This window comes from Gavia stellata, chromosome 5 (assembly GCF_030936135.1).
Source record: "Gavia stellata isolate bGavSte3 chromosome 5, bGavSte3.hap2, whole genome shotgun sequence".
Classification (NCBI taxonomy): Eukaryota; Metazoa; Chordata; class Aves; order Gaviiformes; family Gaviidae; genus Gavia; species Gavia stellata.
In genome coordinates, this window is record NC_082598.1 from 6756868 (window position 1) to 6777589 (window position 20722).

General features: G+C 41.8%; 1 protein-coding gene across 2 annotated transcripts; it reads left to right on the forward strand.

Annotated features, from left to right (window-relative positions):
- Positions 1-2135: 2135 nt before the first annotated feature.
- On the forward strand, positions 2136-19650 carry RNF103 (ring finger protein 103). 2 transcript variants are annotated; one of them, XM_059817522.1, is made up of 5 exons: positions 2142-2367; positions 4540-4679; positions 15436-15551; positions 17623-18775; positions 18815-19650. In XM_059817522.1, exons 1-5 carry the CDS (start codon positions 2142-2144, stop codon positions 19199-19201), a joined length of 2022 nt encoding a protein of 673 aa, XP_059673505.1. In that variant the 3' UTR covers positions 19202-19650. The 2 variants fall into 2 exon arrangements, with proteins under 2 accessions (XP_059673506.1, XP_059673505.1); XM_059817523.1 differs by having other exon boundaries at positions 2136-2367; positions 17623-19650.
- Positions 19651-20722: the final 1072 nt, after the last annotated feature.

Sequence of the window (20722 nt, forward strand, 5' to 3'; positions counted from 1 at the left end):
CCCCCCCGACGATACGTTTTCTAACTAAAGTTAAATATACAAGGTTCCTCTACAAACACCATCTCCCATCTCTTCCTCCCACCCACATACACCCAAGCTGCTCACTTGGAACAAAAGGTAGAGGAATCAGGCAACTTCTTGTATGCGTGACAAAAGAAATGGGCCTTCACGAAGCTTCTGAAAAAGAACTGTGTTCCCGGGGCGTGTTTTCAGGGCTCGGGGAGAGCCTGCCTCTGGCCCTCATGACAGGGGATGTTAAGCGTGCATTTCATTGAAAGTCCCTTGGCTCTGCCAGCTGCAATAACAAAGGCACACTCTTGTTTTTTGCCAAGGGGAAAGGATTCATCTTCCTGATGCTTTGCCACTTTCTCATTAGGGAGATGGGCCCTGGCTCTGTTGAAGGAGGAGTTTACCAAACCGCAGCGGCAATGAAGGAGAGAGCAGCACTTCAGCCCGGCCTCCCGTGAGCTCCTTCACTGGACTGTGCCTCCGGTATGTTCTGGCCCAGCTGGACCTCCCTCCCGAGGCTCACTGCAAATCCAACTGAGCTGCTGAAATCCCTTTGTATTTAATCGAGCAGCATCAGCAGAGCTGGGGTTTGCAGTCCACCTCTAATCTTTACCACATAAAAATTCTGAAGAATAAAGGTTTATATGACTCCCAGTGCGACGCACGACATTTACCAGCCCATAAGGGCTTCATGTGTGAGCAGCTACTTCAGCAAGCCCTCCACTCTTCCCCCTGCAAGAAACAAAATGAGCCCGTTGCCGAAGAAAAGCATGTTGTGATTTTTCCTCTCGAAGGGGCCGTGGTGGCTGTGTGACAAAATGAGTGGGTTGTGGGTTTTTTTTTTCTTTTTAAATTACGTCAGCACGCTGAGAACCCTGAAAATGTGTTTTAAAGGCTCTGAGGAGTACGGCCATTTAAATGCTTCCTACAGGTCAATACTGATGTGTCTTTTTAAAATTCGATAGTACAGAATTACTTAAGCATGTACACTCTGGGGGGTGGTCAGTGTTTTTAAAATTAAGCTGCGCTATTTTTGTGCTCATCTGTACGAGTTGGCAATCTTCATGCAAATTACGGATTCTTAACATAACTAAACATATAAAAGAAATGTTGAGTTTCCTTCAGAGGAGAGCCTTCGTCTCAAAGACGAAGCTTGATTTTAGTCTGTTTTTTGTAGCAGACTAAATCGTGTCTTTGCAGCCTAACACTTCTTGTATAGCCCGGGATGATTGTTTGTGGATCCACTTAAAGGAGGATCCATGCTGCGCTCCAAATGCTTCCCATGTGAAGAAGAGCCCCGATTTAAACCTTTGTCAGAACTCACGGTGCTGCTCGCCGGTTGCCTTTTACTGTTGGTTTAGCATGACAAACTCCAAGCGCTCGAGTGCCAACGCAAAGCCGCAGAATCAGAGCTTCAATCCGTGCAGAGGGATTTCGCTTTATTATTTGCTTTAGTGGCAGCGAAGGGCTGGGAGCAGGGCTGGCGTGCGGGATGGAGGAGTGGAGGGATCAGACCTACACCCAACGGCCTGCAGCAGCCCGAATCCAAATACACTGTGCCCATTAAGCTGTCTTAAAACCGTCCAAACACATCGACTCAAATTCCGGCTGTGTAAATATTTTTCTTCTCGTGAAAAAGGTCGATCCGGGGTTTGGGTCGCCCCGAGAACTGACACCCACGGTATTGCTAGTTCTTCTTTCTGCAGCAGCAGGCGCAGCCGCTGGGTCCAAAGTCGCTGCCGGGGGCAAGGACGCCAACGACACCCAAGCCCGGTGATCCGGGGTCGGGCCGAGGTGCTGACTCACCGCGGGGGGGGGCGGCGTCGCTCGGCGGGGCAGCACCGGCCCGGGCGCCCCCTCCCTCCCCGCCGCTCCGCTCCGCGCCGCCCCGCCCGCCGCCGCGGTCCCCGTCCCCGGCTGCACACGTCACTTGTTATGTCTCCGCCGGCGGCCGCGGCTCCGCCGGGGCGGGGACAGCGGCGAGAGGGAGGCGGGGGGGCCGCGGCCCCGCAGCGCTGACAGCCCCCTCTCCCCTCCCGTCCGCTCCGCTCCCCTCCCCGCCCCGCCCCGCCGCAGCCCGGCCTCCGGCTCGGCTCTCCCCGGCCCCGCGGCGGGCAGCCCCCGGCGGGAAGATGTGGGTGAAGCTGTGCTGTTTGCTGCTCTACTTCCTGGCGCTCTTCGTCCTGGCCAGGGTGTTCGAGGCCGTGGCGTGGTACGAGAGCGGCTTCCTGGCCACGCAGCTGGTGGACCCGGTGGCGCTGAGCTTCAGGAAGCTGCGGACCATCCTGGAGTGCCGGGGGCTGGGGCACTCGGGGCTGCCCGAGAAGAAGGATGTGCGGGAGCTGGTGGAGAAGTCAGGTACGCGCAGCTCCCCCGTGACCCACGCGTGGGGAGGGCGGTCGGTCCCCTGCCACCCCCGCCTGGGGAAGAGGGTCCCCGGGGACCCACCATGGGCCCCCGCCGCCCTTGGGATGGAGACCCGGGCGCTGCTTCCCACGCTCCTGGGCCAGCGCGTTCGCGGGGAGAATTTGGGAAACGAGCCGGTTTCCCCCGCCGAGGACCGAGGCGCCGGGGCGGTTAAATGGAGGAAGGCAGGGGAGGCTCGGGGATGGTGACGTTAAAAACCTCCGCGGCGTCTGAAGCCCGAATAGGCTGCGTGGAGGGAAGGCCTCGGTTAGACGGGTCACCCCGAAATGGTTCTTCCCGATGAGTTAGGCCGGGTTGCTGTGGGCGGTCGGGGTCAGGATGGCGAGGTGGTGGTTGCACGGATGAGAGCGAATGTCCTCTGCCGTGAAAAACGAGGAGGAGAGAATCCAAATACATGCAACGGGTTACTCTTTACAGAGGGGCCAGCTCTTCCTGTGCATTCCTCTCCCTGCCCGTTTGCTGATTTTATTACAGGTGTTGCTATCAAGAGGGGTACCGAGGAGAGCGGTGATGTTAGAGCTGAGGAGCAGAAGGGATGGGTACCAAGGGACGCGGTGGTTTTATACGAAAGGAGCAGAAGTAGATCCTAAGTACGAAAGATGGCTTGGAAAGAGGCAGGGAGGTGTTTTGGAAGTAGGGAAAACCATGTGAAAGAGGTGGACTGTTGGGGCGTGATGAATAACGAGGGGTGAAGAGCAATGGAGGTGTAAGGACTGGCAGAAGTGTCTTGAAAGTAAGGATGCTGGCCTGGAGTAGCCGGAGGGAGCTGGCCCCAAGGACTGGGAGATGGGGCTGATGTAATAGCTGTAGTGCCAGCCAAGCAGGAAAATATGAGTAGCTGCTTTTAAATTGATGATCAAAGGGCTGCTGATCCAGGAGAGAGAGAAATCCCAGTGATCGGGGTAGGCGGTGAGGGGCTCAAATATCTGGACAGAAAAAGAGAAGGATTTGGATGAATATAGTGAGTGCCATAACCTTAAAAATGCTAACTGTTTTAAATAATTGATATTCATGCTGGGCATTTAAATCTAAATCGCTTTTATTGTTCATTGTTTATTTATGTTGTATATCCGCTTTGCTGCTCCAACAGTAAAAAGCATTACGTGATTTCACTTTTGTTTCCAATCACTTTCACTCCTTGGCTGTGAGGTACTTTCATGATGTCATGATGTTTGGGTTGCAAATGCTGCAGGGAAGTGTTTAACTCCAAACAAACTGTATTAACTGATTTCTTCAAATGTCATGGAAACACTTCTCATACCAACAGGCTTTGCAGCATTTTTCCTTATTTTTTTTTTCTAAATTCTATGAATACTTTTGGAAACCCCTCAAGGGTTTCAGCTGTAACACTTCTTTTATTTTGTGTTTTGAAGGAAGCAGCCTTTTTGGACAAGACTTCATTTCTTCACGCCTAATAGATTAGCTACTAGAATGCTAGTTGACATTAACAGTGTTTGTAATGATTGTGAAACAAAACGTGAGGAGGAAGTGAGGTTACAAAGGAGACGTTATCAGATGATTTTACTGTGAGCTCTTTATGTCGCTAGGATTGGAGTTCATGGGAACTTTTTCCAACTGTGCAAACAGAAGCCAACAGCTAAATTATATTACCTGAGACTTTTACTTGCAGTGAGACAATCAACATTTTTTTTGGTACAAAATTATTGATTGAAATTTTGTTGAAATTTTCTGTTTGAATTATCAGCGTTAAGAAGTTGGGTGCTGCAAAATTACTATCCTGTGAAATGAAAGCAAAGATACATGAATTAAAATTGCTCTCAGCCACTGAACATTGTTATTTTCAGAGAGTGAGGCTTAGAAGATGTTCATTTATTCTTTCGTGTGCTCGGTTGCATGTGTGGTACATCCATGTAATCAGAAGCACAGCGTTAACGTCTTCTGTGGTCTGACAGCTGAAGTCAAATTGTTCATAGTCATGTCACTATAAATAGAATGAAAATAACTTTAAAGTTTAGCTACCTTTGTACTGAAAAGGTTCTTTGAGCAACCATGTAAAATGTATTTAAACTGTTACTAGAATTTATGAAGGGATCTTTCTCAGGTGCTATTTTAATTGAATTTCTCCAATTGTCTCTTTTTCAGGAGACCTCATGGAAGGAGAGCTTTATTCTGCTCTCAAGGAGGAAGAGGCCTCTGAATCGGTTTCCAGTACAAACTTTAGTGGCGAAATGCACTTCTATGAGCTTGTAGAAGACACAAAAGATGGGATCTGGCTGGTACAGGTATAGAAATTTGATCATTTGTTTTTATATATTTATCATGTCCAAAGTGTGTTTCAAAGGAGGGGTTTATGAGGGTGGTTAACTTGTAATAAAAGTGTGTAACAGAGAGATGGTGACAAAAATAAACTACATCAGGGAGATCATAAGGAATAAATTTGTTCCAAAAAAAAAAGAAAGGCTGGAAGTGACAGAGTTCCGCTACAGACAGGAAGAAAAAACCCTGTTATTCTGTGGATTGCTTTTTGAAAACCAGGTAATTTAGAACCAGAAAACAAGCAAAGCAGCACATGCTTAGGTATGCAGACTATGCAAGTACTTGGCCCTGGTATTGTAAGAGCTTGTGTAATGTGTGAAGTAAGTGCATTAAGTGTAGATGCTCCCAGCTGGCACGGGACAGGTGCCTCTGGTGTTACTCTTCCTTTTGGTTGCATTACATGCTCAGACACAACCAGTTTAAGTTTCTGTTTATCTAAGGGGCTTAGAGCACTTTTAAAATCTCTGTTGCCTCTTCACAAAGGCAAGATCTCAGTGTGTTACTTCCCAGGCTAGCACGCTGCTTCTACAACATATTCCAGTAGCTTGACGTTAACCTTCCCCCAAACCTTGTGGGCCCACCGATTTTAGAGCGTGTTTCCCCAGTGCTGCATGAGAATACGAGAACATTTAGGAAAAGATAGAAAGACTTTTCCAAATAGGATTCTGAAACAATTTATCATCACCCTTGAGAACATGAGTAATCTAGAGCAAAATTTAAAAATGCTCTTCTGCATCAACTTCTCTATTGATAAGAGAAAATTTTTTTAGGCATAAGTTCTCTGCTAACAACCACACCAGGCAATCAAAATTCTCTACTAGACGTGGACTCGATGATCTTAAAGGTCTTTTCCAACCTAAATGATTCTGTGATTCTATGAATTAATTGTTCCGTTGACAGCTCTCCTGCCTGGTTTGTCTGGTCTCTTCACTTCATGTTTTCTATTTAAATAGATTATCAAGATTTAATGACTTCCTGTTATTAGGCCTGCACTGTCACCACATCAGATCTCACTCTAAAACAGACAACGAGAGTACAGATTACCTTCACAGTTGAAATGGCATTTGTGTTTTGCGAAAGATATATTTGGAGTTTATTGAATCTGAGTTTCAGGTTTAAATCATACAGAAGGGAATTCTTCAAGCAAAGAGAGTTGAAAGGAAGTTTACACATCTCCAAGCTAGTTGACAAATATGAGCATGAATATGCTATGAAAAACCTTCCCTCCTCCCCATACAGCTCAAAAGAGTAAAATATGGTAGTTCTCTGTTGTCTGTTGCTTGCAGAATTTTAATCGTAATATATTTTCAGCTAGCTTCATAATAGCAGATCAGATAGGCTCCGTTTTGATATCTCTAGCGTGATGAATGTTTTCATCATTCTGGGAGAATTTGCACAGCTATTCAGTTGGTCACAATAGCTGTGGAAAAAAAAATTAGTGGAATTTACTGAATAATTTACTTGCTGAATGCTATTTGTCTGTTTCTCCACAACAAAAACCACTACATATGTCAAATTTCTTTTTTTCATTCTTGCCTTTTGAGTTTTCATCACTTTGAGTTTTCATTTGCTCCCTTCCTCACTGTAACTCCTGTCTGGCTAACTCCTGTGCTGGATTCTTTGTGTCCTTTCACAGGTTTTCCCGTTTGGTTTTCTTAGACCTCATCCCTCCAAAGCTGTTTTTATCATCAATTCCCTGTTCTAATTCTTGATTACCCTCTTTTGTCCATTCTCCTCTACCATTAGGCATCCTGTGGAAACTTTACAGCTAATTAATCAGCTCGATGCTTAGGCAGGGACAGTACAAGAGTGAGAGTGAGGATGGCTCATGGATGGGTTTGGTAACCGCAGACAAGGTCGGAGCATTCCCCTGCTCTGTTGTTGCTACTGGCTGGGAAGCAGAAAGGCTCTCCAGATCCTTTTTAGGATCCTGACCCTGAATCTCTGTTCCACAGTCGCTGCTGGAAAGCAGCAGAGGGAGAGAAACCGTTCTGGCTCGGCTAGCACAGTGGCTGTTGGTTGAGTTGGTTTTGAAGACTTTATGATGATGTATGGGAGGACGGGAGCTCTGAAGACGATTTTTATTTTCCGATGCATTTAAATGAAATTTCTGGGGTGGCACAGGCTGGTAATGTGACAGCCATCACTGTCTGCAGAGAATCAAAGGGGAAAGGAAACAATTATTATTTCTTGATATGTTTGACACAAATTCAGATGTGAATTTATCATTTAGAGCCAGCCAGATGAATTCCTTGAAAGTCAAAGTCCACACACAAGGAAGCAGTGTTTTGTGGCTTTGTTTCTTTATTTTCTGGAAATCCACATGCAAAGCATCCAGGTTCAAAGGTAATTTGTTTACCAGTGTAGCTGTTCACAGGTGCCCTCTGCTCCTGTGTGGAGCTTCTGTAGAGCCACAGACAGCAGCATGTTCTCTTCTATTAGCTCATGATCTCATCACCTTTCCTTTTATGCCCTTCTTGCTTGCCAGCTGTTGTTGCACACTTCTTTGGTTGGCAAGGAGGATGAGTGGTAGTTTCTAGAGCTGCTTGTCTCGTTGGTAGAGGAGTAACATGTAACGTTCTGGCTTTTCCAGGCTCTGCTGTGGCTCATGCTCTCTGGTTAGTCTCTAGAAGCCTGTCACATCCAACAATATCGTAGTCATTATGACTTTTTAAAAACGTACAGTAAATGATCTATAGATAAAAATCCTCTTTGAATGAAGTTAAAATCTAAATTAATGTGTGTTTTTATTTTAAAAGTATCTACTGTAACATAGTGGTAGAGAGAAGTAAAGGGAACTTTCTTCCTGGTATCAAAGCAGCAGGACAAACATTTTGCTCATGTCTGGTAGAGATGCAAAGGACATTATTATGGATATAAAATGTTGCAGTCTATTATGCATCTCAGCTTCTTGTTCAAGTGGTGTAGTCACAGAGCAAGGGATGTGCCTACAGTATTTTTGTGGTGGTTCGTTCATTCGTTCGTTCTTTCTTTCTTTTGCTTGCATGTAGGATGAGTAATTTTCGTATTTGCCTTTTTAATGTTGCCAGATGATCAGTTGTTCTCACTACAAGGAAATTAAGTAGAAACACTCAATTCTTTTAAAATACGTCATTCAGTATTTGTGTCTTTTCCAGTAGCCCTTCAGGATCATTTACCATAGGATACCCGATTTTAACTTTCAGTATCCTTCTTGAGAGTCTTCATATTCAGCCAAGGGTGCAGAATACCATCAGCTAGAATGTAATAGTTCTCATATTGCCTGCATATCAGTGTTAATTCATTACAGCAGCTCATTTATTCTCAACCTCTGACTTAACTGACAACTTAACTGAGCTGTTTAGATTGGTGCACAGATCACTCCGCCTCCCTTGAGAAACTACACATAATTTTGAGGTGGTTCATTTTTGCATGCTAGGATGGATGTAGTCTTCTGTCTTTGCCTAATTCGGTCTAATTTCTCACAGTCTCTTTCTCAGAAAAGAAAGCAAAAAATCTCCAGACATCTTTAATCCATATGGATTGATTCTGAACCAGTTGTGAATTCCTAGGAAAGAGTGACTATGCGGAAATTCAGTTTCATCAGCACAATGCCGAATAATAAACAGAGAGTGAGATGTCTCAGAATTAATAAAAGTACCGACAGTCACGTAGAAACTTACTGACGTTATCTGGAATAAGTGGGCTTTTTTCCATGCTTCTAATAAAAAACTCACCAGTCCATTTATAATTAATTGTATTTCTAAATGAGAATTGTCCAAATATTTTTACAAATATTTTTAGTAGGAGGATAGTTTGCAACATCGCTGTTGATTATAAAGGGTTCTATGAAAAGCACATAAAAACCTTAATTAATAGACATGGGTTTTTGAACCTTTATATCTTTGTGGATCCCTAGAAATCTTCCAGTGAGTGCATGGACTCTTTACAGTAGTATCAGGCTTCCTTTGCTCATTTACTTTCTGCAGGCTCCACACTGTGGAGAGGAGTTTGTGGACCTCCAGGGGTCTAGCTATCTCAAACTGGAAACTGCCAAACCAGACTGACAATTCTCGCATGCATACAGCCTTACCCGTTCATTAAGTAAGTTAGAAATCAGTTTTGCCTTTGGCAAAATCACGCAGTTTTTTCCCTGATTCAAATGTCTGTACTCCTTCTTGTGGAGACTGACTTGCTGAGGCTGTGTGAGGATTGACCGCCCCCAAAAGAACTGCCTCTACGCGTGCGTGTGTGTGTGCAGCAGGAAATTGTGTCTCTTATTTAATAGGTTTTGTTCTTCCTGATGGTTTAAAGCCTGTCACAGTGCCCTAGTGCCCAGAGTTGACGAGCACTTGGAGTTGTTGTTTTTGTGGCTAAGCTGTAAAAACAAGTTTTGACTGTTCGTGAGTATTCAAAATTGTGTGCTCCTGGTATGAGCAGGTGTGCCTGACACCTGGTATCCTGGCTAAATTCCAGCTTAGATAATGCCTGTGCTTCCTTTTGGCGCTCTCATTTGGATACAGATTTCTCTTCCTTTCGTGGCACATGCTCCTATCCCATAAAGGCTGAGAGCTGCTGGCAATGGGAATATTTTTCCACCACAAAAATATATATAAAAAACACATGTGCATCACTTAGCTCGGCGCTTCTGCTGTATTGTGATGAGCTCACAATTCTTGCTTTCTGCTTTGAGTTCTTTTTTTAGTGTTCTTCCCATCTCTGGCGCAATGTAACAAACACAAGTGGAATGACTCTTAATCAAACTAGCAAGGCACAAGGGCTGTCCAACGTGCAAAGTAGACAATTCATCAAGATGTTTTTTCCTTTAGTGTTACTGAGGTTACTTTAGACTCCGGAGGCCGTTAGCAGTTATAACTAGTTTTAAGGGCTGATTTTAAAATGTCCTCTTTAAAAAAGCTATGTCAAGGGTGTTCAGGTTCTGTGGGAAGTTACCCTTGTGTATACAGTGGTCTGTAAAGTACTCGAGTTGCTGCAAGTTGTTGGAATGGAGGCAACTTGTTAAGAGTGTTGTTTTCATTCCAGACGGTATACCTGGTCTTGTGCGTGGTACATTGTAGGGATTATTCCCCATTAAAAAAATACCAGTTAATCCTATTTTAGTACCTTTGCTATGAGGATGTGTGTAAGCTCTTTCCCCATCATGCTGTAATTCTTCTTAACCATCAAATGGTTAGTATGTTTCTTTCCTCTGTATATCTTAACCGTAGGAGAAAGCAGAGAAAATAATTGAAGGAGCTAGAATTGGTTAAAATAATGAGAGTTGAAAAAGCATGAGGTGTTGTTTGTTCTGCATTTGTCCATCTCTGACTTTCATTCTCATGCCTTATGATATTTGGACATTTTCAGTTGTGAGTGAGCTTCAAAACTTACTGAGACCAAATCTTGTTACAGTGACCTGTTTCAAAATCTCTACATACCTGTCTAAAAGGGATTGAACAATATCTGGTTTAAATGAGCAGAAAATAGGAGAATGTTCAAATAAGGCTACTATCATGTTGTGCTCAAGTAGTGCTGGAGTACCAGAGCGGGAATCTGTCCTTGCATATCGCGTTGCTACAGCAAACTCTTTAACAGCAGCAGTGTTTCCTTGAGCCACTTCAATTTCTGTCCCATCTTTTACTGGTATTTTAAGAATGTATGTTTCATAAAATAATTTTAAAAATTCTTAATGATAACTGGGAAATTAAGGAGCAACTGCATCAATGACAGTTATGAAGTAGATATTGTGATATCTAGGTATCTACCTGAGACACTTTTGTTTTGGATTAAGCAAGAGAGGCAAAGTGTCTTGCTGACATTGTCCTATTTTTCCAAGTGTTTATATCTTTCTGTCTCCAGGGTATTTGCTCTTAAAGTCCATTTGCTTCGTTAATGTCGTAACTATGACTATTTTAACTTATAGATCGAAATGATTCTATTAATTACATTCTTGATTGGCCTCTTTTGGGACAGTTCTGTCTAATTGAAAGTCAGGAGAGCTCTTCCAATGCAAAAGCTACCTATGCAATTGCCTGTTGAAATCATCAGGATGATTTCAGGATTATATGTCCTTAGATGACTTCTATTTTAACTTTGTTTTCTGTGGTATCTGGAAACCACCTTTTTAGGTATTTATGGAAACTAAACAAGAAAACTCAATCAGAACATGTAGAAATGAAGGAGATTTCCAAACCCCCATCTTCCCATTTTTACTTTGCACATCTTGGTGGCATAACTAACCGGTATTTCAGTGTTGTTGGTTGAGAATCTCCTGACCTTTTGGGATATTGCGTGGTCCTCCCAAATTCACAGATGGAGTACAAAGAAACTTGTCTTTGAGACTTCAGAGGAAGTTTGTGGATGGATGTCCAGTGAGGGCCTGGCCTTCTCTCCAGCATCATCTTCCACTAAAGAAGCTAGTAATTCATATATAGACAAAAGACAGTAATTCAGACCCTGCAGTTAGAGCCAGTCCTCTGGCCTGGGTTAGGTGTTGATTAGGGAGCAGATCTATTCAGTGATGTGGGATTGTTGAATGGCGGGGTTACTGTGATCCTATTGGATTCTCTTAAGAGGATTAATTGGGTTATCTTCATTGTCTTATTTGTCACTCTGACATGATATTTTGCAGATTGTGAATGTAGCTAATAATAAAAAAAACTTGAAGGGTTTGTGTTCCTCTAAATGTGGTGTTTGTTTCCCAGCTGTGCTAGCTGATCTCATAAAAGATACCTTCTTCTATAAGCTTTGTCTTTATTTCTTTAAACTTAAATAGAGCATATGACTGAAAGGGACCTTCAAGTTGTCTGCATGTAATACTCATCTTGACTGTTCCCCTCTTCTTGGAAACCTGTATCCGGCTTCTGGCCTAAGTATATTCATGGCTAATTTGTTCCTATTGCGCTTAAATTGACATCGCCCTTTAGTTTCACTGACTCCTCATGTCTACCCCACTACTCCCAGTATGTGACGTCAATCAACCAGTTTGTTTTGTTGGGTATTATATGTCCTGGGCTTTGCTTATTTCACAGCCAGTTAATATTGATGGCTCAGTTCCTTTTAGATCAACTAATAGACCCAAGCTTTTCCTCCCATTGCTGTTTCTAACTGATGAACTCCCCAAGTGTCCTGTTCATTATTGAATTCAGTTTCATTTCTGACACTCTGCATGACAAGATTTGTGCAGCTTTTCCTGTAGGGCATTATAATCCTCTTTTGTACGTAGATGTGCTTCCCAGTTTTATGCCATCTAGGAATAGTTTTGTGAGACTTCAAGTTTCTGCAGGAAGTGCATTAACAGGAATATATGCTGAACCGAGCTCTAAGGTAAATCTGTTAAGTCTGTTAGCACCTTTCTGGCATTTTGATGTTTTCTTGCCTTAGCCAATTTCTTACTCACTTTAAAACTTTTTTTTTCCCCTCACTATAAAAGCTTATCTCTAGTTCTCATGAAAGTCTTCCATGTGGCACAATACATGATACTCTACCAAACTACAGACAGGGTACTTCATTCCCTTTCTCTTGAAACTCGGGGTTTTTTTCCTCCAGGAAAACATGGATTTTTAACTCCCAACTTAATCAGGAATGATTCATCTTTAGTAATTCTGTGCTGGAAAGGAGTGGAAAATTCAGCTGTCTCTGCACCTTTAAAATTTGTTCTACAGTTTTGCATACTGTTGAGGTCAAACTGGTGGGATAATTTTTTTGTTTGCTCTTAAATATAGTTACTAACTTGTTATTCTCCTGTCAAAATGTAAATTAGTCTGACAGGAATTTTATAAGAAATCTTCGCAGGTTCATGTGTAATGTTGTGTGCTCGTTGTATTACAGTTCTGGGATGGAGATTACATGCTTACTCTGATTTAAGTGCATTAAGTTAATTTGAGTTTTGTTTCCATCTTCAGGTGATACAGTCTCTTCCCATAAACTCACTAACCTGTTCATGGCCAGCCATCTCCTCTTCATTGAAAACTAAGAGCATTAATTTCATTTTAAAAAGAAAATTATCTTACATTTCTATCCTGTCTTCATGGTATGGTGATCCTACTGCTTTTCCCCCTGTTCTATTGTTATTCATACAGCTGAAAAACCTTTTGGTGCAGCTTGTAATGTTCTTTGTATGTTCTAACTTGAATTGCTCTTTTTTCCTTACATTTTTTTGATTTCTTGCACATCTTTCTTTGCTAGCTCTTCCTTTTGACCTTTTTTTCATTCCTTGTAGATTCTCAAACTATTTCTAACACCTTTTTGGAAGTGCTTGCTAGGAGGAAGTGCAGGACTTGACAACTTTTTTTTTCCCCTTGCTTGAAATAGAAAATCATGATAGTTTTAACACCTTGGACTTGAAGAATTTCCAGGCCTCTTCCACATTCAAATTCCTGGTCTCCTCAGTCACAGGTTTTTAAGCTAAATTTTGTAGCTTATAAAAATTCACAATTCTTAAATAAAATCTGTTACAAGTGTTCACAAGTGATCTTTAATTTAAACTGAATTACATTGTCATTGCTTAACCTGCAGTATTTTCTGACTCCCTCATCCACAGAGATGACGACTGCTTTCCAAAATACAAACCCATGCCTCTGTGTGGTGAACTCCCAATGTTGTAAGTGGGTGTTGTCTGCAAGGAGCAGCTGCAATGGACATGTTTATTTGGGGTTTTTTTTTTGCCATAATGACATCAAAAAACGTAAGCCCAAGAAATTTTACAAAGCTTCAGTGTGCAAAACCATAGTAGGGTTCTCTCTATCTAGTTACAAAATACAAACTGCTAGTTCTGTCATTGTCCTTCAGCATAAATAACTTTCTCCAAGAGGAAAGACTTTTTCATAGGAAGGGAATTAAACAGGTATTAAAAAATCCACCAGTACAAATAGCCAGATGACAGTAAGACATACTGGTGACTATATTTGCAACAAATCTCCTTCTCTTGACACTTAAAGTGAATATTGTAATACCAGACAGAAGAAACAGCTGAGCAGGATCGGTTCTCCTGTACAAAACATTAGCATATTCTCAACAACTGTGCTAGGCTTTTTCAGAACACGCACACAGAATTTTGGAAGCAACCAATCTCTGAGTAGTTGTACCAAAGAGTAATCCAGTTATCAATGTTTTACTTTTATGCTTACTAATAAAACATAGTGATTCCTTACTATGTTGGATGCATTTATCACACCGTAGTAGCCCTGAGGATCTACTGGCGTTAAGGTGTCTTCAGGAATGTGGTCTCTTCTAGTTGAAGTACATGAAATGAAGAAGTTTAAAATATCCAAAGTAATTGTCTTAATTACATTGGGTGATGTAAAGAAGCCTCAGTAATACTTTGGATTTTCCCAGCTGGTTGTCTCAGTGCTGGAAGGTTACGTTTAGCTAATCAAAAAGGCTCTTCTGTGTGATGTGTGTGTTTTGAGAATAACTTGAGGGATTCTTACCTAGATGTTCACCTCTGGTTTTATTTAAACATGTTGGGCTCAGTGGAATGGGAGTGTAATCTGTAACTTCAGATTAACTTTATTTCCCTATGTAGAACGTTCTGCTTAGTGAATTCTCTTATTTCAAGTTTCTGAGAGGATGCTACTTACCACAAAGCAGATCATTTTTTTTTGCGTCTCAAAGGCCAGACATGCTTTCCAGCTCTGCATCTCAGCCTGTACATAGAGAACTGTTCATCATGGTGACAACCAAACTTCCAGAGGGGAGCTGACATTTGAGGTTATTAAGTCAGAAAATGATTGGGAGAAGTTTAATGGCGGGTAAACAAATGCCTAACAAATGGAAGTTTCAAAACTTCATTTTAAAATATATTTTAAGTGGTTGCCAGTCAGCTTGCAGAAGCATGTGAGGCATTTCTAAAATAGAAACTGCGACAGCTCATGGAATAATGCATGATCAGTCATGTCATTCAAAATTACCTGTCAACCGCAGGCAGGCAGGTTTTTCTTTTTCTTTTTTTTTTTTTTCTCCTTCCCTGTACAGTTATAAGTCAGAGGTTGACTGCTTATTCTTTGTCATTTGTGTCTGCAGAAGCTTATGTGTAGGTAACCTGAAGTACTACTTTAATATACTGGGTTAGAACAAATTAGACCTTGGGATATATCACAGTGAGTTATCATCCTGAAATGGCAGATGGGACATTGGAGTTGGTGGAACAGTCACGTAAAGTTACAGAGTGAGTCACTGGCAAAGCTGGAAGGAGTCAAGATTTTTAGGCATTAGCTGGGAGTTTAATCACTTGTTTGCACCGCTTAGAAATGGTTGTTGGCAGTCTAATCTGGTACCAGGTACATACGTTCCAACTCATTTTACTCTCTCTGAGAAGACAACATTTCTTTTGGTATGTTGTAACTTTTCATGGAGAATTGTAATAATTGTCTTTTTTACAGTGAAGAAGAGGAACCTGCTGCACCCTCTTCCTTTCTCCCCTACTATGAACTGGTTAATGATAGTTTTGTTATTTTCCCAAGGTTTTTGTTAACTACCACTGATTTTACTATCTTAACAGGTACTTAAAATGATGATGCACTTTTGTCTCTGCAGAAGCTATTTCTGTCTTAGAGCTTCACTCTCCAAAGACACTTAGTGTGACTACCAGTTGTATATACCTATTGTATTGTATTTTTCCCTTCTAAGAGAAGGGAAAAACAGTATCAAGGGTGACTAGATCTCTGTTTTCATGAAACTTGCCCTTTATTTCAGGAAGCAAACTTACTGTGATACTAAATTATTATTTCCTTTTGGCAATAGGTCATAGCAAATGACAGAAGCCCACTGGTGGGTAAAGTCCACTGGGAGAAAATGGTGAAGAAAGTATCAAGATTCGGCATACGTACTGGCACTTTTAACTGTTCCAGTGACCCCAGGTATATTCTTAAAGGATTATCTAAATCCCAAGAATACCTTAAGGCTCAGCTGTGTTCTGGCAGCAGGGCTTGCTGCGTTGTAAAAGTAGCTGTGACAGAAGGTGACTTTATTCATGTTTTTATCTCTACTAAAGTCTGTTCAGAAGTCTCCATTACGTTATTTATCAGCATCATGCGGGAAATAGACTCCATATAGTCTAATCATGTAATACAGCAATGGAAGGGAATGAATAGAACAGTTTGGCCTTATAGTCCAGGCATTCGGGGACAAGAACTGTGCTTGCTTAGGACAAAGCCGAATATATATAGCCCATGTAAGAGAACTGTATCAGTTGCAGAGTTGTTATATTGCCATCTGGAAAGGAGAAACACAGGTTAGCATGAACTTTGCAAACAGTGCCTGCTTCTCAGGATTACTGACAAATCCTGTTCCCTGACAAATGTGTGTATGTTTATATATAAACTTGTACACACCCTTTGACAACATACAGCATGCTATGCAAGATTCGCTGTTGTTTGCATATGATTTTGAACAAGGAAGAAGAACAGAGCCAAATAAGCTATTAATAATTCCATGCTGCTGTAAAAAGAATTTATTTTTAACATTTTGTTGGAAGCAATTGCTTCACATGACGGGAAACTTTGTCTAGAATTCCAGTGGTATGTACGGATATGCACATATCTTACACAGCTTAAGTCCTAAATGTTTACAGAAATCTCAAACTTAATCGTAAGAGAAAATTCTTATGCTTTGCAGTGCTTATGCAAAATAATCTTGTGTAATCAAAACACTGGTATTTGAACATCTTAAAAATCTGGCAGCGTTTCTCTTTGCATAGCTCCTAACTAGTCTTAATGTTATCATCAAATATTATGGTTTAAATTCATTTTTTCTTAATACAGGAAATGTTTTGTTGAGTAAACTCTCATGAATAGTTTTCATCAGGTTGCAGCTGAAATTCAGAAGAACACTGCATGCTACAGTAGTCAGGATACCTTCATTAGTAGGATAATATCTTATGGCTCCTTATAAAAATGTTACATTCAGATTCCTGAGATGGGGAGTTGTAATTGTCTAAATATATGTTGATAGACCAAAACCAGAGAGGACGTAGGTAAGATGGCTAGTGAATGAGGCTGATGGTTCCCAGAGACAGTTCGCATGGTTGTTGGCTCTGTAATGTTTTGATGGTTGAAACTTGCCAGACATTTGCTAAAAGGGGAGGACTAGGTAAATTGAGTGGCATAACGACGCCATTACAAAAGATGCATGAGAGAAGGGATCTTCTGAGTCACCAGACTCGTCTCATAGTTACTGGGGTCTGGACTATGACTCAGGGTTCAGCCTTGAAGAGCCTCTTCTTTTAGGTATGGATTTGGAGTTCATGCCATCTCAGCACTCTGCCTGCCAGACAGCGGGGGTATGATTTTAGCCCAAATCATCCAGCAGCATGTGTCTGCTTCCTCCTCCGCCGGTTTTGTGGTGAGCCTGTCTGCATCCTTCCAAAATGGCCCCGGTAGGAAGTGGACACTTGTCAGCTTTGTTAAAGCAACTACGAACAGACCTATGTTGTGTTAACTTCACCCCGCTGCTGCTTGGCAAAACTAGGATGGAGGGAAGCACTGGGGAAGTTATCTGCAGGCTCAGGAAGGCTGTGGGATGTTGAGTTACACTGTAGTGGTTACCTTCTTGGCTGGAAGGCCAAGGAAAAATAACTTCTAGTACTAAAGCTTTATAGTGAAGAGTCAGCTTGCGTATTTTTCAAATCCAGTTACAAAGCATGACTGACTGTATGGCCTTGTTTACTGTAATGACCCATGAAAATGAATACTGTTCCTCTTCCTGTTCTATGAAAACGTATCTCTTTACAACATTTCTGTAAGATAGATAACAAACGCAAGAATAAATACACTTTGCCAGAGAATACTGGGTGCCCGTATTTCCGACTATCATATGTAAAGATTCCCAGGTGCTCAGCATGTCTCATTTTTGGGGCTCGTAACAGAAATTTAAGGACTGCAGCTCCAGGGGTGTGAAACTCTGTAATCTAACCTGCCATTTTCTTTGTAGATACTGCAGGAGGAGGGGTTGGCTGAAATCCACCCTCATTATGTCGGTTCCGCAAACCAGTACCTCCAAGGGAAAAGTAATGCTTAAGGAATACAGTGGGCGCAAAATTGAAGTGGAGCACATTTTCAAATGGATCACGGCCCATGCTGCTTCTCGGATCAAAACCATCTACAACTCCGAACATTTAAAAGAAGAATGGAACAAAAGTGACCAGTACCGTGTAAAAATATACCTGTTTGCCAACCTCGACCAGCCTCCGGCATTCTTCTCTGCACTAAGTGTAAAGTTTACTGGAAGAGTAGAGTTTATTTTTGTGAACGTGGAAAACTGGGACAATAAAAGTTACATGGCTGAAATTGGTATCTACAAGACACCATCGTACATACTTAGGACCCCTGAGGGGATGTACAGGTATGGAAATAACACTGGTGAATTTATATCACTACGTGCCATGGATTCCTTTTTGCGCTCATTACAACCAGAAGTTAATGATTTATTTGTTTTAAGCTTAGTTTTGGTTAATCTGATGGCTTGGATGGACCTGTTTATTACACAAGGCGCTACTATAAAGCGTTTTGTGGTTCTTATAAGCACTTTAGGGACGTATAATTCATTATTAATTATTTCCTGGCTACCTGTGTTAGGTTTTTTGCAACTACCCTATTTAGACAGCTTTTATGAGTACAGTTTAAAACTCTTCAGGTACTCTAACACAACTACTTTGGCTTCTTGGGTAAGAGCCGATTGGATGTTCTACTCTTCACATCCAGCCCTCTTCCTCAGCACGTACCTTGGTCATGGTTTACTAATTGATTACTTCGAGAAGAAAAGAAGACGCAATAACAACACCGATGAAGTAAATGCTAATAATCTGGAGTGGCTGTCAAGCCTGTGGGACTGGTACACCAGCTACTTGTTTCATCCTATTGCTTCTTTTCAACACTTCCCTTTTGACTCGGATTGGGATGAAGACCCGGATTTGTTCTTAGAGCGGTTGGCCTTCCCCGATCTCTGGCTTCACCCTCTGATACCAACCGATTACATAAAAAACTTACCAATGTGGAGGTTTAAATGCCTTGGCGTCCATTCCGATGAGGAAATGCTGGAAACCTTTCAAGACAGCGAAAGTGACTCTGACAGTGAAAACAGAGAGGTCTTCAGTAGTGAAAAAGAAGTCTCGGAGGACGATGAGCTAAATGCATTTCATAGGCGCAGTGAAGGAGAGGCTCGATGCGGTGCTGAGACCTGTTCGTGTGCCAATAAATATTGTCATCGCGAGCCATATGAACGGCAAGCGAGATCCTACGGCTCGTACAGCACCACAGGCGACACGGAGCCAGATTGGTCAGCTTGGCCCTCCGAGATGTTGCACTGTACAGAATGTGTTGTGTGTCTAGAAAATTTTGCAAATGGTTGTCTGCTCATGGGCTTGCCATGCGGCCACGTGTTCCACCAGAATTGCATCGTGATGTGGCTGGCCGGTGGGCGACACTGCTGCCCCGTCTGCAGGTGGGCTTCGTACAAAAAAAAGCAGCCATACACACATCCGCAGCCTTTGTCGAATGATACCCCGTCTTAGCTGTGTTCTGATGTCCTTTGTAAGCTTTCAGGATATTACTGCTTGCCTTTTAAATGTTAGTCACTTAAAAGATTATGTGGTTTGAAGTTTTAGTTTAAATGTTAGTGCAGTGAACTAAAATATACATGATGCTAACGTTAACGACAGAATCATTTGGTTGCCTTGTGTGTTGAACTGAATGCATACTTATCGTACAATAACTTTTTTTCTTTTCAACATCTGGAAACTTGATGCTGTTTTTGTAAGCACAAAAATCAAGCCTACAACAGAAGCGTATTCCAGCAAACGTTTACAAGTTAGGATGTGGGTGAAATTGAAATTCTAATTGGAAACAATTGCTTAATTTAAGTGTTTCTTATTTTAGAGTCTGTTCAGCACATCTTTGTTGAATAATGTATGTTGTAAGACAGTACCATTTAAAAAGAAACCAGTGAAATAAATTATTTTAAAAGGAGATTTGTAATGTTAATTGTTTTGATAAATATTTTGTGTGTATGGTTACGGATGTCTTGCTGGTCTGATTTATCTGTGAAGACAATAAAAATATAACACAACTTTTGTGACTACTATATCATCATCTAGTGGTGCAGCAATTCATTGCTCGAGTATTAGCCACTGGCCAAGTGGAAGGTGATGGAGTTTCATCGTAAGTCTTCTGCATTGAGGTGCTTCTCTGCTTGACCACTGGTTTTCCAGTTGATTACAAACTGTTTTATCAGACAGACACCCTCTTCTACCAGCCGTCTCTCCAGCACCCTCATCTGCAGACATCTAGGAAGACTTTAGGGTAGCCCCTCTACAGCCTTGAAGAAAACCATCGTGAAGTAGCAGAATATTGTCATGCAGTGACAAAAGTGACTTGTAAAGGTAAAAATTGCCAGATTCCAACTTCTGGTATTTTGAAGTGATTTCTCATTTCTTGGAGAAAAGTGATAGTTGTTGGATGTCATGAAAAACTGAGTCTCTTGTTTTCTTTGTATTTCAATATGAAACTGTGGTTTTGATTGTACCGTTCAGAAACCATCTGGCTAAAATTCAGAGAGGAAATGTTGGTTGGAAAGAAAAGAAAAAAAAAAAAGAGTGCAAGATGATAGAAGTAGAAGAAAAGGCTAAACTAGAAAGGTGTTTTCAGTTGGCTTCTGTGCCACAATAGAAGCAACAGTCTCATTGTTTTATTTCTTTCCTAGTGCTTGCCCATGTGGTATGAAAGGAGGATAATTAAATGAAGATGATAGGAAATGTAAGCATGTGTCCCCCTTGCAGTCCTGATCCATCTCTCTCTGTGCCTTTACAGAGAGTTGGGAGGCCAGCGCTCACAAAGCTGTCTGGCATTGTTTTAATCTGTCCAGGGTACCTGGGCACTGTTTTTTTTTAATAACAAATGTTTCATGCTTCCGGTCACCAGGTGTCCTCCCAAGAGGATATTCTTGTAATTATCAGAAGAGCTGTTTTTAATTGTGAGTACTTTTTCCTCTCGTTTCCTTTTTCCTATTGCAGTACTGAAGTAGGGAGGTAGAAGGG